This window comes from Tenrec ecaudatus, chromosome 13 (assembly GCF_050624435.1).
Source record: "Tenrec ecaudatus isolate mTenEca1 chromosome 13, mTenEca1.hap1, whole genome shotgun sequence".
NCBI lineage: Eukaryota > Metazoa > Chordata > Mammalia > Afrosoricida > Tenrecidae > Tenrec > Tenrec ecaudatus.
In genome coordinates, this window is record NC_134542.1 from 68,825,690 (window position 1) to 68,840,474 (window position 14,785).

Genomic DNA, 14,785 nt, shown 5'->3' on the forward strand with positions numbered 1-14,785 from the left:
TAGAATGCTAACTGCAAGGTCAGTAGTTGAACCCATCAGCCACTCTGCAAGAAAGATGAGGCTTCCTGCTCTCAAGATACCTACATAGCCTCCAAAACCTTACGAAGCAGCACTGTTCTGCCCTGGTGGGGGAGCGCTATGAGTCAGAACTGACCATCAGAGCCACTGATGGAAGAGAGCTTTTCTTGCTTGCCTATGCAAAGAACAAGGATTCAAAGATGAACTAAACATGTAATTTCTACAGAAGTATCAGTAAAGATAAATTTATTCCAAAAAAAATCAGAAGTTAAGATTTTAGAATTCTAGATTAGTAATTATTCTCAATTTTTTTTGTTTTGGGTTTTTTTTAGTAAGTTATGAAAGACAAAAAATAGAGAAAAAGAGACTGTTTTGAGAATTCTTTGAAAGAAGGGAATTAATCTCCTAGAGCTAAATTATCAAAGCATTTTCCATCTCTTAAATTGGTTATGCATCTTAAGTTTTTCACATACTAGTCCCCTTGCCTACAATCTATGAGCTTCCTATGTGGGATTTGGTGTGGAGTTCACTAAGCTTCCAATTACATTTTATTAGGTCACTCAATACCCTCTAATCCAGTCATTCTGAACCTTCCTAGTGCTACGACCCTTTCATACAGTTCCTCATGTTTTGGTGACACCCCCCCCCCAACAATAAAATTATTTTTGTTGCTACTTCATAACCGTAATTTTGCTACTGTTAAAAATCGGGCGACCCCTATGAAACATTCGAACACCCAAAAGGGTCACAACCCACAGGTTGAGAAACACTGATTTAATAGGTCCCTTTGACTCAACTGTGTCTTCTTCATTTGTTTTTTCTCTGCTTTCTAGATTGGATAGTCTACTGACCTGTCTTCAAATTTACTGCCATCTCCAATTTGCTATTAAATCAATCCTGTGAATTTTTCAATCGTTACTGAAATTTACAATAACTTCAATTATATAATTTCCTTTTGGTTCTTATTGTTTATGTTTCCTTGCTAAGATTCTCAATCTTTTCATACCTTAACACTATATTTTCTTAAATTCCTTGAGCATGTTTGTCTTTAAATATTTAAACATATTTACAACAGTTGCTTTAATGCCTTATTTGGTCCATCTCAAGTTTGGTTTTTATTAACTGTTCTTTGCCTTGACTATAAAACATGATTTCTTACGGTTTTGCATGTCTAGTAATTTTTATTGTATAGTGGGCATTATAAAGGAGCCCTGGTAATGCAGTAGTGAGTTACACATTGGGTTGCTAACCACAAGGTCAGAAGTTCAAATCCACCAGTCACTTAGTGGGAGGAAGAGGTGGCTTTCTAATCACATGAACAGTTACAGTTTTAGAAACCCATAGGGCAGTTCTATCCTGTCCTATAGGGTCACTATGGGTTGGAATTGACTCAATGGCAGTGAATTTGATTTTGTTAGACATTGTAATGGCAAATTGTAAAGATTCTGGATTCTATTATCTTCCTCTGAAGAGTACTGATTTTTGTCCCAAAGGTAGTTCAACTACAGGCTGATGACCTAGGTCTCATGAAGGCTTCGTTTGAAAAACTGAAAGTAGTAGAAATGTAGAAAGCCAAGTGCCCCCATTGCCCCCTAAATTCTGTCATCTCCAAATTTGTCTCCTTTGCAGATACTATCAGGGTTCTATGTTTTATTTACTGGATGTGAACATTATCTAAGTCTTGACATTCTAATGAGCTATTAACAGCATCTCTCCAGGCGAGCTGCGTTGAAACTGAAACACTAATGTTCTCAATACTGCTTGACCTACAATATCTCTGTTCTGCTTTCAACCTTGTAGTAGTCACTCTCTAGAGACAAGCCTCAGTCCCATCCTACTCAGGTTTGTCAGGTAAAGACTTGCCAACTCTCTAGTATACTGTCCCATAGATTCTACAGATTCCAAATGCCTCAGGCACCTCCAACTCTAATATGTGTCTCTTCTCCATAGCATGACTGCCATGCTCTGCTTAGATGCCATCTTGCTAAATTGCAGTCAGAATACTGTCTGAAGACAGAGAGCCTGGGCAATCATAAATCTCATCTCATGCTCTTCCCTTCTCTCAATGTACAAAACCTAAAGACACATATCACTTTTTGCCTAGTTTTATGTTGTTTACAACATAAACATAAGGCTTAGTCCAATGGCAAAAGCAGATTACACCTAACTTTAATCTAATCCATTACTACCCCACCTCTGTAACACTCTAGTTAAAAGGCTATGTTTTTATTTAACAACCAATTCTTCAGCAAAGCTTCTGTACCACTGCCTAACAATGAAATTAGGTCTCCATTTTATGACCACGTGTCCTATCTTTTCATCATTTACTTTAAGTTTTAGTTATACAACTTTTTGTTTGGGGATTCATTAAAATTTTATAAGATCACACATATATAAGGGCAGAGATGGGAGTACCTCGTTTACTGCTAAGCTTCCCCATCCTAATTTACAGTGCTTAACTCAGATTAAAGCACATATTGTGTTTAACAAACATTTACTGAAAAAAAAAATTATCAACTAAGACAAACTCTAAATAAGACAAGGTAAACAATATGCACAAAAAAGTTACCAACCTAAAAAAATACTAATGTTCAGTTTTTAAAAACATGTTGGCCATGTTAAAATTTTTATTTTTAAATGTTGAAATAATTGATATATATCTTACTATAAATTTGTGCTACGTAAAGTTTTAAAGACCAGAATATTTTAACAGTATACCGTGAACGTATAAATATTCAGGAATTTTGAGTTTTATAATTTCAACTCTATTATTATAAAACAAATAAAAAATGTAGAATACCTAAAATGAGGATCTATAAGTAGTTGTCGCCATTGTTTGCAGAGGAGGAAATATAATCTAATTAAGAGTATGTCACACTAGAAGCTAAGAGTCTAGGTTCTAGTCCTACCCATTATAAAGTGGTTATAAGATCTTAAACAGGTTATTTAATTTTTCTGGTACTCAGTTTCCTCATCTATAAAATAAGCTCCTTTAATAATATCCAGTTTTTAAAACATTATGTGAAAATAAATTTGTTATTTTTAAATGCTAAAACACATGATTAAATGTTATCATGTAGTTTGCTACAATAACTTTCTCCTGTTCTGATATCTCACTCACCAGAAGTCAGGTCTTTGTAGTTTTGTTGGTTTATCAAAGCCTGAGTAAGAACAGACCTCATGGCTCCTCCCATTTTAGTGAGTTCTTCTAAAAAGGAAATCTGAGGCTCCAAAAGCTGAAGAACTTTGTTAAGGTCTTTTTCTGATGGTACATCAGCCACTAGAAAGAAATAAAGAGAAATAATAATTAAGGCTACCTTTCTTTAAAATACTCTGCTAAGAATAACAATTGTTATTCTTTTCAAGTTATAGCGGCATACATGACACTATCTTACATCATAGAAATCAACAGAAGAAATCCGTTTAGAAAGTTAATTATCAGCACAGCAACTAACCTAGGACAAACTTGCTCAAAAAGTTCATTCTCTGACAAAAAGGAAGGTGAATAAAAGAGGAGATTGGTTGGGGGGGGGGGGTGTACCTGATACCAAGCGCTGAATAGAAAGTAAATGCCTAGAAGAGAATTAAGGCAACATATGTACAAACATGCCTGATTCAACTGACATATGGATTGTGATAAGAGTTGTACGAGCTCCCAATAAAATGATTTTTACAAAAGGAGGAGATGGTCTCTTAAGATATTCAACAATACAAATAAAGGTTCTAAGCATCTAGATATAGCAACACAATCAGAAATCATTTTAAAATAAGAGTATGTTTAAGAAGGTTGCTCTCTGAAATAAAACAAGTTAGACTTCAAATACATTAAGAGTCGTTTATTAAGATAATCATTTCAGCTTTAAATATAAACTTGTATAGCAAACACCCATTCTTTTTCATGTTCCAAAAGTGTAGACTCATGTTAGCTGACACTAAATCAACTAAAATAAAAGTTAACTGCTTTCATTTAAAAATGAGTATTTTTACTGAAAATAATAAAAAGTTCCACCCAGGATCAATCCAGTACAATAGGAGAACAAGATATGAAGCCTGGGCAACAAATGAGACAGCGGGCTGAAGATAAAAAAAGCATACTTTAGGAAAAAAATGAAGACAAAAAAGGGAAATGTAAACAGAGAGTTTTACTGTTTAACCATAAATAGTTAAAAGAAACAAGCATACCCAGGAGATAATTGGGGGGGTCGGGGGGGAGGGCCTGCATGCCCAGGTAAAGAGCTATCAAGTTCACCCAATATTCAATTTACTCAGCATCTACTGTATTAAGGCCAAAATCAAATCAAAACCAAACTCACTGCCATCACGTCAATTCTAACAGATAAAGACCCATATAGGGCAGAAAATTTGTCCTGTGAGTTTCCAAAGTTGTAAATCTCTACAACTCCTGGCCTTGTGGTTAGCTGCCCAACTCATAACCCACTTTGCCAACAGATCTCCACAGTATAGGCACTGAGGCAAAGCTAAATAAGACATAGTTCTTACACACAAGGAACACACAACATAGTTCACAGACATATATATATAAAACACACACACATAAGTCATTTTCAACTCACAGTGGCCCATCTAAGGTTTCCAAGTATGTGCATCTTCAGGAAAGCAGAGCGCCTCATGTTTCTCCCATCGAATGGTAGATGGGCCTGAATCTTAGCAGATCCAATGCTTAACCCACTGTGCCATCAGGTATTGTTAACTGGTAAGTGGTAGGTTTTTAGTCATGAATCAGAATCACCTCAGGGGGGTGGGCGGGGGGATGGGGGCTCTTTGTTTCCTTGAACTCTGATAGCTGTATGTGTGAATTACAGGAAGAACTGAGAAAAAGAACTCAAGATGACAACCAACCCATGAGATGTATGAAATTTCTAGTGCCTTGAAATGGACGATTTCAAGTCTTTTGTCTAAATTTAAATAGTGACCTCTATGCAAATACTGCAAAACAGAAGTAATTACTGAGCACAGTAATAAGTGAAAAAGAAATGCAGGAAACTTCAAAAACATAAGTTCATAAGACTCATCTTTAGAGCAAAAGAAAAAGAGTGTCTTCATTCATTCCATTTTACCTCCAAATAATGGCCACAGAGAATGACCAAAGCTCTGTGTATATGTCATATAACCTTTATAACTGCAGACTTTCATCAAAATGGGAGGAGGGGGACCACTTTTTATAGTCTTTGAAGTAACAATAAATTATAAGGTTCTCATATACAATGGTTACATTTCTAAAACAGAACATTTGTACTACATTTTATTTTATATACTACATTTTATTCTATTTACAAAAGTAAATCCCTAAAGAGTGTGCTAGTATATGAGAAATAATGCAGAAGGTAATGTCAATAACTTAGCTCATATTTGTTTCCATCATGACAAAGAAAAAGTAAGTCAACTGGGAGTAAATCAAATTTACATTTCTTTCTATGTTCTAAGTCATTAAGTGTGAAATGAGTAGAAGCACTTAATAAAGGACTGAACATTTGGCCTAAAATATAAATAAGGAAGCATAATGACTTGCTCAGATAATTAGATAATTTGAGAAAGGATTAAGATATATTTCCTCATACTTTAAGGGTGAGGAGTAAATAAAAGGTAAAACTGTGTGCTATATTTTAAAAATAAAAACATGATTTATAGGCTGAAATTATTTAACTCTCTAAGGAGAATTTAAAAGTAATATTTTATATGATGAAAATGTAGGAATCATTTAAAAGGTAAAAAATCTATCAAAGTTTTCTATACAGCTAATTAGTATCTGTAATTCACAATGTCAGCCTGAATCCGTATAGAATCTAAATCCAAATATTCAATTCAAGTATATTAATCAAGACTATCACATTTTAAAAGGTGAGACCCATAATTTGAACTTTTCTTGTGTTTTCAATCCTCATGTAAAGTTTACACCACTGCACTCTGCCAGCAGTGTGAGAGGGAGCACTGCCACCTTCTCTAACTGTGGCATGCGCGTCGCTGTGGTTGGCCTTCAAGCTGATTCTAACCGCCTCAGAAGGTTTCCGAGGCTGATCTCCAGGTCACTCTCCCATGGGGCCACGGGGGAGGAGGGGGGTTTGAAGCCCTAACTTTTCAGTTAGTAGTTGAGAGTTTAACCTTTGTGCCACCAGAGCTCCCTGTTAGCTATATGAAGGAAAATAGATATCCAGACCTCTACCAAAAATAATAAAGATTGATGAAATGTATTTTACCGTCTAAAATCTCTGGATTAAATGTGAACATTTCTAAGACTTCAAAATTCTGTTCTATCATTATATGATATCAAAATAAAGGAATTTAAATCCCCAACGATGAAACCTATAACTTTCCTCTAGTTCTTAAATGCTTCCTCCCCCCAACTATCATGATCCTAATTCTACCTTGCAAATCTGGCTAGACCAGAGGATGTACACTGGTACACATAGGAAGTGGAAACACAGGGAATCCAGGAGCGATGATCCCTTCAAGACCAGTAGTGAGAGTGGCGATGCCTGGAGGGTGGAGGGAAGGTGGGGTGGAAAGAGGGTACCAATTACAAGAATCTACATATAGCCTCCTCCCTGGGGGATGGACAGCAGAAAAGATGGCAGGGGGTGACATCGGAGAGTACAACATATGACAAAATAATAATAATTTATGAATTATGAAAGATTCATGAGGGAGGGGAGAGTGAGGAGGGAAGGAGGGGGAAATATGAGGAGCCGATATTAAGGGCTCAACTAGAAGGCAAATGTTTTGAGATTGATGATGGCAACAAATGTACATACGTGCTTTACACAATGGATTGTGATAAGAATTGTATGAGCTCCCAAAAAAATGATTTTTGAAAGGAATTTAAATCCCATAAAATGATTATTTATTCATCTGTAAAAGTGCAAATAAGTTTAATCAAGAACACCTAAGGCCCTAAGACCAGAAAACATTAGACTATATCTACCACAGTATATCTGCGCAGTTATACAATAGACTTTTTTAGTTTGCTTTCATTCAGACTCTGTACAGTCATGTCATTCAAATGTTAAGCAAAAGGCAGTCTCTAAAAGACCTGACTTTATTATTAATATTAAAACTTTGTTCATTGGAACTTAAAAATAGTACTGACAAGAATTGGATTAAAACATACCTGGTTCATTATAGCCTTCTCTTAAGTACTGAATAAGACAAAAAATAAATCTTGGAAGAACAAATTCAGACATCATCAGTAAGTCTTTGGGGACACAAGGAATATTTGAACTTGATTTAATTTGATGTCTTTTGCAAAACCTGTAATATGAAAAAGAATAAAAAATTAACAGTAATAATCTAACCTGAAAAGAATACATTACTTTTATTCACAATATTCATAAAAAGGCTAATATCAAAGTAAATAACCTATTTCTTTTTGAGTTTTAAGGCACCAAGTTAAAAGAATGTAGTTTTATTCAGTCTTTAATAAAAAATGACAATAAGTTAGATTTCCATGAAAAAACATACTGGTTAAATTCCAATAAGAACACAAAAAGAAATCTCACTACAGAGTTTGTATGTGTTTACTTGCCAATTATTACTTAATTGCTGCTTTACTACTGTCTATCCCTTATGAACCATTAAATACAAAATTATCAATTCACAAGAATTTGCATTTTCCAATATCTGATTCAACTGTTTCTTCATTACTGCATTAATGAAGAAATGTGTTCTTTAAAAATGCTTGTTTTATAACTTTATTCTCTTAAGCATATAATACAATGTTTCTAATCTTGCTGACACCCATTTTATAGTATAATTGGTGTGCCTGAGCAAAAATGAAGTAAATTACTCTAGAGTCAAAATTCAAATGATTACTAAGTTATTTTGCCAATACACAAATTAGACAAACTAATCTACAAAAAGTCTAAAAATAAACTTATCAGAAACCATGCAAAACTATTTTAGCTAAAAAACACAAATGAGTTAAATAGGAAAAAAACTACATTCTCAAATGGAAAAACAATTTTAAAAGAGGTGGGCTGGCTTCTGACATAATCGCTGAAGACAAAATAGTGAACAAGCAAATATGGTGAAGAAAGCTGATGATGCCTGACTATCAAAAGATATAGCATCTGGAATCTTAAAGGCTTGAAGATAAACCAGCTCAAGTAGAAGGCAAATGTTTTGAGAATGATGATGGCAACAAATGTACATATGTTCTTGACATAATGGATGTATGTAAGGATTCTGATAAGAATCGTATAAGCCCCAGTAAAATGATTATAGATAGATAGATAGATAGATAGATAGATAGATAGATAGATAGATAGATAGATAGATAAAAGATTCTAAAAAAAGAATAAGGGCGTATGTGTGTTCTCATTAAGAGACCAGTGAAGATATGGGTGCAATAGCAAAGTGTGGTGAGGAAACCAGATTGTGCCTGGCTATCAGGAAAAAGAACAAACAAAACCATCTGGGTCTTCAAGGTTTGTCTTGAAACAAGCAGTCACCTGAATGAAGTGTCAACTAAGTCCATATGGAAGAAACACTACCCTGTGTGGCCCAAGGATTGTAAATGATAAAGTCTAAAACCATATGGCTACCTGGCTTACAGAAGGCTATGAATGAATGTAGAAACCCAAAATCCATTTGTAGGGTTCGTCGATTAAGCCTACGGTGAATTCCCTCCGACCACAGTTGAAGGATGGGAATCGCCTTACTATCATACGGAGAGCACTGTATATTCGATGATGGCAGATGGGAGTTAGGGGAAACTGTAATACTTTCATCTGATCTCCTTCTTGACCCACTTTACAGTTGTTTTAATTTTTAATATTTTCTGCTTTATTTTTGAATGAAGTTTTTGCATATTTTTGATGAGTTGTTATGTTTGTTTCCTTGCTTTGTGTGATTCTCTATGATTGTGTTTTGGTTGGTATGATTTTCTGTCTATGAAATCCAGGATTGACAGCTCTATAGAGACAGTAACTGAGTGGGGAAACTGAAGGGAAAGGGGGAGCTCACAACAAGTATAAGAAAGGGTTCTGAAATCGATTGGGGTGATAACTGAACAAATTTTAATATGATTGAACCATTAAATTTCATGGGATCTGATGTATGCTAATAAAACTATTTTAAAAACATTAAAAAAACAAGCCACTATCTAGCAGAGAAGCGACAAGCCCACATAGAAGAAGCACACTAGCCTGTGCGATCATGAGGTGTCAATGGAATCAGGTAACACGCACCAGAAGACCCCAAACAAACAAGAACGTATTGTTGAGAACTAGGCAGATCAGAGCAGAGATCCAAAAGCCATCAGAAGACATCCCTCACAGAAAGGTCACAAGTTAGGGGTGAGTCAATCAGGGCGCAGTATAGCACAGATGAAACACACAATGTTCCCGTGGTTCTTTGAGGTTCCTCACCCCCCACTACCATAACCCTGGCCCTGCCTTTCAGTTCTGGCTAGACCAAAGCATGTCCACAGGTACAGATTAGAGCTCACGACACACGGAATTCTGGTCAGGTAAACCCCTCAGGGGCAGAAACAAGAGTAGCTACACCAAGAGAGTAGGGGAACCAATCTCAATAATCAATGCATAAGCCCCCTGCCAGGGGGATGAACAATAGAAACCTAAGTGAAGGGAGACAGTGGTTGGTGTAAGATGAAAACAATAAAGCAATACTAAATTTATAATTTATCAAGGGGTCACAAGGGGGAAGAGGGGAGAAAGGGAAAAAAGAGAAGCAGATAGCAAGGGCTCAAATAGTAAGTCAATGTTTAGAAAATGATGACAGCAACATATTACAAATATGCTTGATGCAATGGATGTATGGAATGTTAGAAGAGCTGTAAGAGGCCCCAATAAAATGATTTTTTAAAAAAAAGAGGTGGGTTGGTCAGTTCTTCCCCAAACTTAATCACTAGATTTCAATTCAAATGAAATTGACACAAATAAATTTCTAAGTTAAAATGGAAGAGTATGTGAACGAAAAAATTAGCAAAACTTTAGAAATGATTAATATTGAACTGTGCCTGAAAACATAGTACAAAGCTACCTTTATTAAACTTCTATGGGAAAGCAATATCAATGATTCCAGAAATAGACTATGTAAGTCTGTGAATTTAATATATGATAAATCTGCCATCTTAATTAAAGATGGTAGGGATGTCCTAAATAGCTTTAGGACCATTGATTATCTAACTTGATAGTCCATGTATTCCATAATGATCAAAGATCAAATATAAAAAACGTACCAAGAAAATAAACTAATCCCCTATATAAGTGGTTCTCAACCTGTGGGTCATGATCGCTTTGGGGGTCAAACAACCCTTTCACAGGGGTCGCCTGATTCACAATCATAGTAAAATTACAATTATGAATTAGCAACAAAAAAAGTATGGTTCAGAGGTCACCATAACATGAAGAACTGTATTAAAGAGTTGCGGCATTAGGAAGGTTGAGAACCACTGCACTAGAGAGAATCAACATCATCCCAAAGCTGATTTCTACAAGGTGGAAGTCAGGCATATCTACTCTCTCCAACCCCCTTAGCAATTCTACCATCTGCCATGCCTTCCTAGTACGTCTCTATCTATGCTGTGTTCAACAGATCATTGCAGTGCTCCAGCAGAACTCACAGGCCATACTCACAATCATGGGGTTTACAAGGATAACCTGCTTCACCATACTTTATTCTTGCAGATACTGCATCTTTCTATAGTTGGTTTTGTGACAACCCCTGTATCAAGCAAGTCAATTGGCAAGATTTTTCCAACAGCATATACTCATTTCATGTCTCTATGTCACATTTTGGTAATTTTCACAATATTTCAAACTTTTTCATACTCTTATTGCACATACAATAGATTATAGCATAAACATTATTTTAGATATACAGAGGAATTAAAAATTCATGTGCCTTGCTTTATTGTCACATTTTCTTTATTGTGGTATTCCAGAACCACACCCTCAATATTCCTAAAGGAGGGTATGTGTGTGTATGTGTGTATACAAGCAAGGGTACTTTAAAAATATGTGTATATGAAGTAATGGTTTATGACTGAAAATCAGAAACAGTACGTCAGGATACAGTTCTTCCATCACAACATTAGACGAGGTTGGCCTCTCTTGAGTCAGTCCAGCTTCTGCCCCTCTTGGACAGTGTTCCAACGCTACACCAGTTAGTCTCAGCCCAAAGGCAATCACGGGTTGAGCTGACTCCACAACCTCCTGCCAGTCTCATGGTTCTGCTGCCTCTACTACGGCCATTTCTCGGCCACTGCTTCTCACCATTTCCTGCCATCTTGCTAGCACAGTGCTGCATCTCCTGGGCCTCGGAGGGTCCCAGCACCGGGGCACTAGGTTCAGAGGATATGTTCTGCTGCCATCTCTTCTTGGTGTGGTACCTAGGTCACCTTCTCCCCACCATGCACTGGAATCAGCTCTCTTTTAAGCCTAGCAGATTAGTAAAACTGACCAATTGCTTCACACCTTATTTGCCTGATTCCGACCCTGCAGGGGTCTATACATTTTATTTGCATTTTAGCAAACTGTCCACTCTCCTTGGTAGGCCCCAAGTACCTGATATACACAGTCCTACCAATCATTTGCACAAGACAACTGACAATTTCTATAAATAGTCTGTGATAAGGAGGAAAAGGAAGTAAAAAGTTACTTTAAATTTTAATAGGCTGGGACCAACAGTTCCGGGAGGACTTGGGGTAGGGGGTAGGGGGGATAAGGAAGTGGTGTTAACAAACACAGGGACAAGGGAACAACATGGGACCCCAAATGGTAGAGAGGGGGGAGTGGCAGGTCTGGTGGGGAATGATCAAGGGTAAGGTTGCTTAGAGAAGAGGTATACTCTAGCCCAGGTGGCAACGAAGCATGGTAGTAGGGCAGGAGCAAAGTCAAGGGAGATGGAGGAAAGAGCTAGGAGTCAAAGGGCATTTATGGAGGTCTAGACAAAGACATGTACATGCAAATATATATAGGAGGATGGGGAAATAGATCTATGTGTCTATATTTATAGGTTAAGTATTAAGGTGGCAGAAGGACCTTGGGCCTCTACTCAAACACTCCCTCAATGCATGAATACTTTCTTTTATTAAATTGGAACTCTATGATGCTCACTCTCCCGACACAACGGCTGGAGCCAAAGTGGGTGAACAAGTAAATGTGGTGAAGAAAGCTGATGGTGCCCGGCTATCAAAAGAGATAGTGACTGGGGTCTTAAAGGCTTGAAGATAAACAAGCGGCCATCTAGCTCAGAAGCAACAAAGTCCACATGGAAGAACACACCAGCCTGTGTGATCGAGTGGTCCCGAAGGGATCAGTTATCAGGCATCAAAGAACAAAAAAATCATATCATTGGCTGCACACCTCCATGATAGGATCGCTGAAGACAAATGGGTACATAAGCAAATGTGGTGAAGAAAGCTGATGGTGCCCGGCTATCAAAAGAGATAGTGTCTGATGTCTTAAAGGCTTGAAGGTGAACAAGCGGTCATCTAGCTCAGAAGCAAAAAAGCCCACATGGAAGAAGCACACCGGCCAGTGCGATCACGAGGTGCCCAAGGGACCAGGTATAAGGCATCATGCAAAAAAAAAAAGATATAAGTGTGTGTATGTATGTGTATATATGTGTATATGTATATATGTATGTGTATATATGTATATATATATCATATTAAATGAAGGGGGAAGTGCAGAGTGGAGACCCAAGGCCCAAGTGTCGACCAATGGAGATCCCCTCATAGAGGGGTTTAGGAGAGGAGATGGGTTAATTAGGGTGTGAGGTAGTATCGATGAAGAACACAGCTTTCCCCCAGATCCTGGATGCTTCCTCCCCCCAACTACCATGATCCGAATTCTACCTTGCAGGGCTGGATAGGACAGAGGCTGTACACTGGTGCATATGAGGGTTGGAGGTACAGGGAATCCAGGTGGATGATACCTTCAGGACCAAGGGTGTGAGGGACAATGCTGGGAGAGTGGAGGGTGAGTGGGTTGGAAAGGGGGAAATGATTACAAGGACCCACGTGTGACCTCTTCCCTGGGAGAGGGACAGCAGAGAATGGGGGGAAGGGAGACTCCGGATAGGGCAAGATATGACAAAATAACGATGTATAAATTACCAAGGGAACATGAGGGAGGGGGGAGAGGGAAGGGAGGGACAAAAAGAGGACCTGATGCAAAGGGCTTAAGTGGAGAGCAAATGCCTTGAGAATGATTGGGGCAGGGAATGTATGGATGTGCTTTATACAATTGATGTATGTATATGTATGGATTGTGGTAAGAGTTGTATGAGTCCCTAATAAAATGTAAAAGAAGAAAAGAGAAAAAAATGATTAGGGCAAAGACTGTACAGATGTGCTTTATACAACTGATGTATGTATATGTATGAACTGTGAAAAGAATTGTATGAGCCCCAATAAATTGTTAAAATAAAAAAAAAGAATAGAACTTGGAAAAAAAAAGATATATGTGTGTGTCTATATATGTATATGTGTATATGTGTGTGTGTGTGTGTGTGTGTGTGTATATATATATACCATATTGAATGAAGGGGGAAGTGCAGAGTGGAGACCCAAGGCCCAAGTGTGGGCCAATGGAGATCCCCTCACAGAGGGGTTCAGGAGGGGAGATGGGTCAATGAGGGTGCGAGGTAGTACCGATGAAGAACACAGCTTTCCCCCGGGTCCTGGATGCTTCCTCCCCCCAACTACCATGATCCGAATTCTACCTTGCAGGGCTGGATAGGGCAGAGATTGTACACTGGTGCATATGGGGGCTGGAGGCACAGGGAATCCAGGGTGGATGATACCTTCAGGACCAAGGGTGTGAGGGGCGATTCTGGGAGAGCAGAGGGCGAGTGGGTTGGAAAGGGGGAACTGATTACAGGGGTCCACGTGTGACCTCCTCACTGGGAGAGGGACGGCAGAGAAGGGGGGGAGGGAGACTCCGGATAGGGCAAGATATGACAAAATAACGATGTATAAATTACCAAGGGCACATTGGGAGGGGGGAGCGGGGAGGGAGGGAAAAAAAAAAGAGGACCTGATGCAAAGGGCTTAAGTGGAGAGCGAATGCTTTGAGAATGATTGGGGCGGGGAATGTATAGATGTGCTTTATACAATTGATGTATGTATATGTATGGATGGTGATAAGAGTTGTATGAGTCCCTAATAAAATGTAAAAAAAGGGGAAAAAATTTGATTTATGTATATGTATGGATTGTGATGAGTTGTGTGAGTCCCTAATAAAATGTAAAAAAATAAAATAAAATAATAAAAAATAAATAAAATTAAAATTTTTTAAAACCACGATAAAAAAAATTTTTTAATAGGCTAGAGATGAAAGGCAAGTAATGTTACATATATAGTTAACATAGTTTTTTCAAAATGCCCAAAAAAACCACTTGTAATGTATGAACAACCAAAAAGAAACTTTTCATTTTTAGTCAATTTGGAAAATGTGATTATGAACAGATACTCTTTTACTATAGCTAATTTTATTAAGTATGATGATGATGATAAGGTAGTTATATAAGAATGTTTAAAAGTATTTGATACTATGGAATTATTTTGTGTAGGTCAACAAACAGACCTGGAACTATTTATAGCTTTCCTTTATTTATTTGTGTTTGTTTGTTTATTTATTTGGTCCTTTGTTTTGGTTGCGGTTTGGTTTGGTTTGGTTTGGTTTGGTTTGGTTTGGTTTGGTCTTCTTTTGTGCTTATCACTGTCTCTGCACGTCTATCTAGATAAGATGGGCAGGATAAACAATCCAGAGGCGTAAACAAC

The 14,785-nt window shown here is 37.5% G+C and overlaps 1 protein-coding gene across 1 annotated transcript in view; it reads right to left on the reverse strand.

Moving 5' to 3' along the window:
* The window catches only part of UBR3 (ubiquitin protein ligase E3 component n-recognin 3), a 176,607-nt gene that overhangs the window by 141,228 nt on the left and 20,594 nt on the right, over positions 1-14,785 (reverse strand). The window contains exons 2-3 of the mRNA XM_075529394.1: positions 7,145-7,284; positions 3,140-3,298 (exon numbers count right to left, since the gene is read on the reverse strand). Of these exons, the coding sequence (XP_075385509.1) occupies positions 3,140-3,298; positions 7,145-7,284 (299 nt within the window). The remainder of the gene's footprint in view (positions 1-3,139; positions 3,299-7,144; positions 7,285-14,785) is intronic.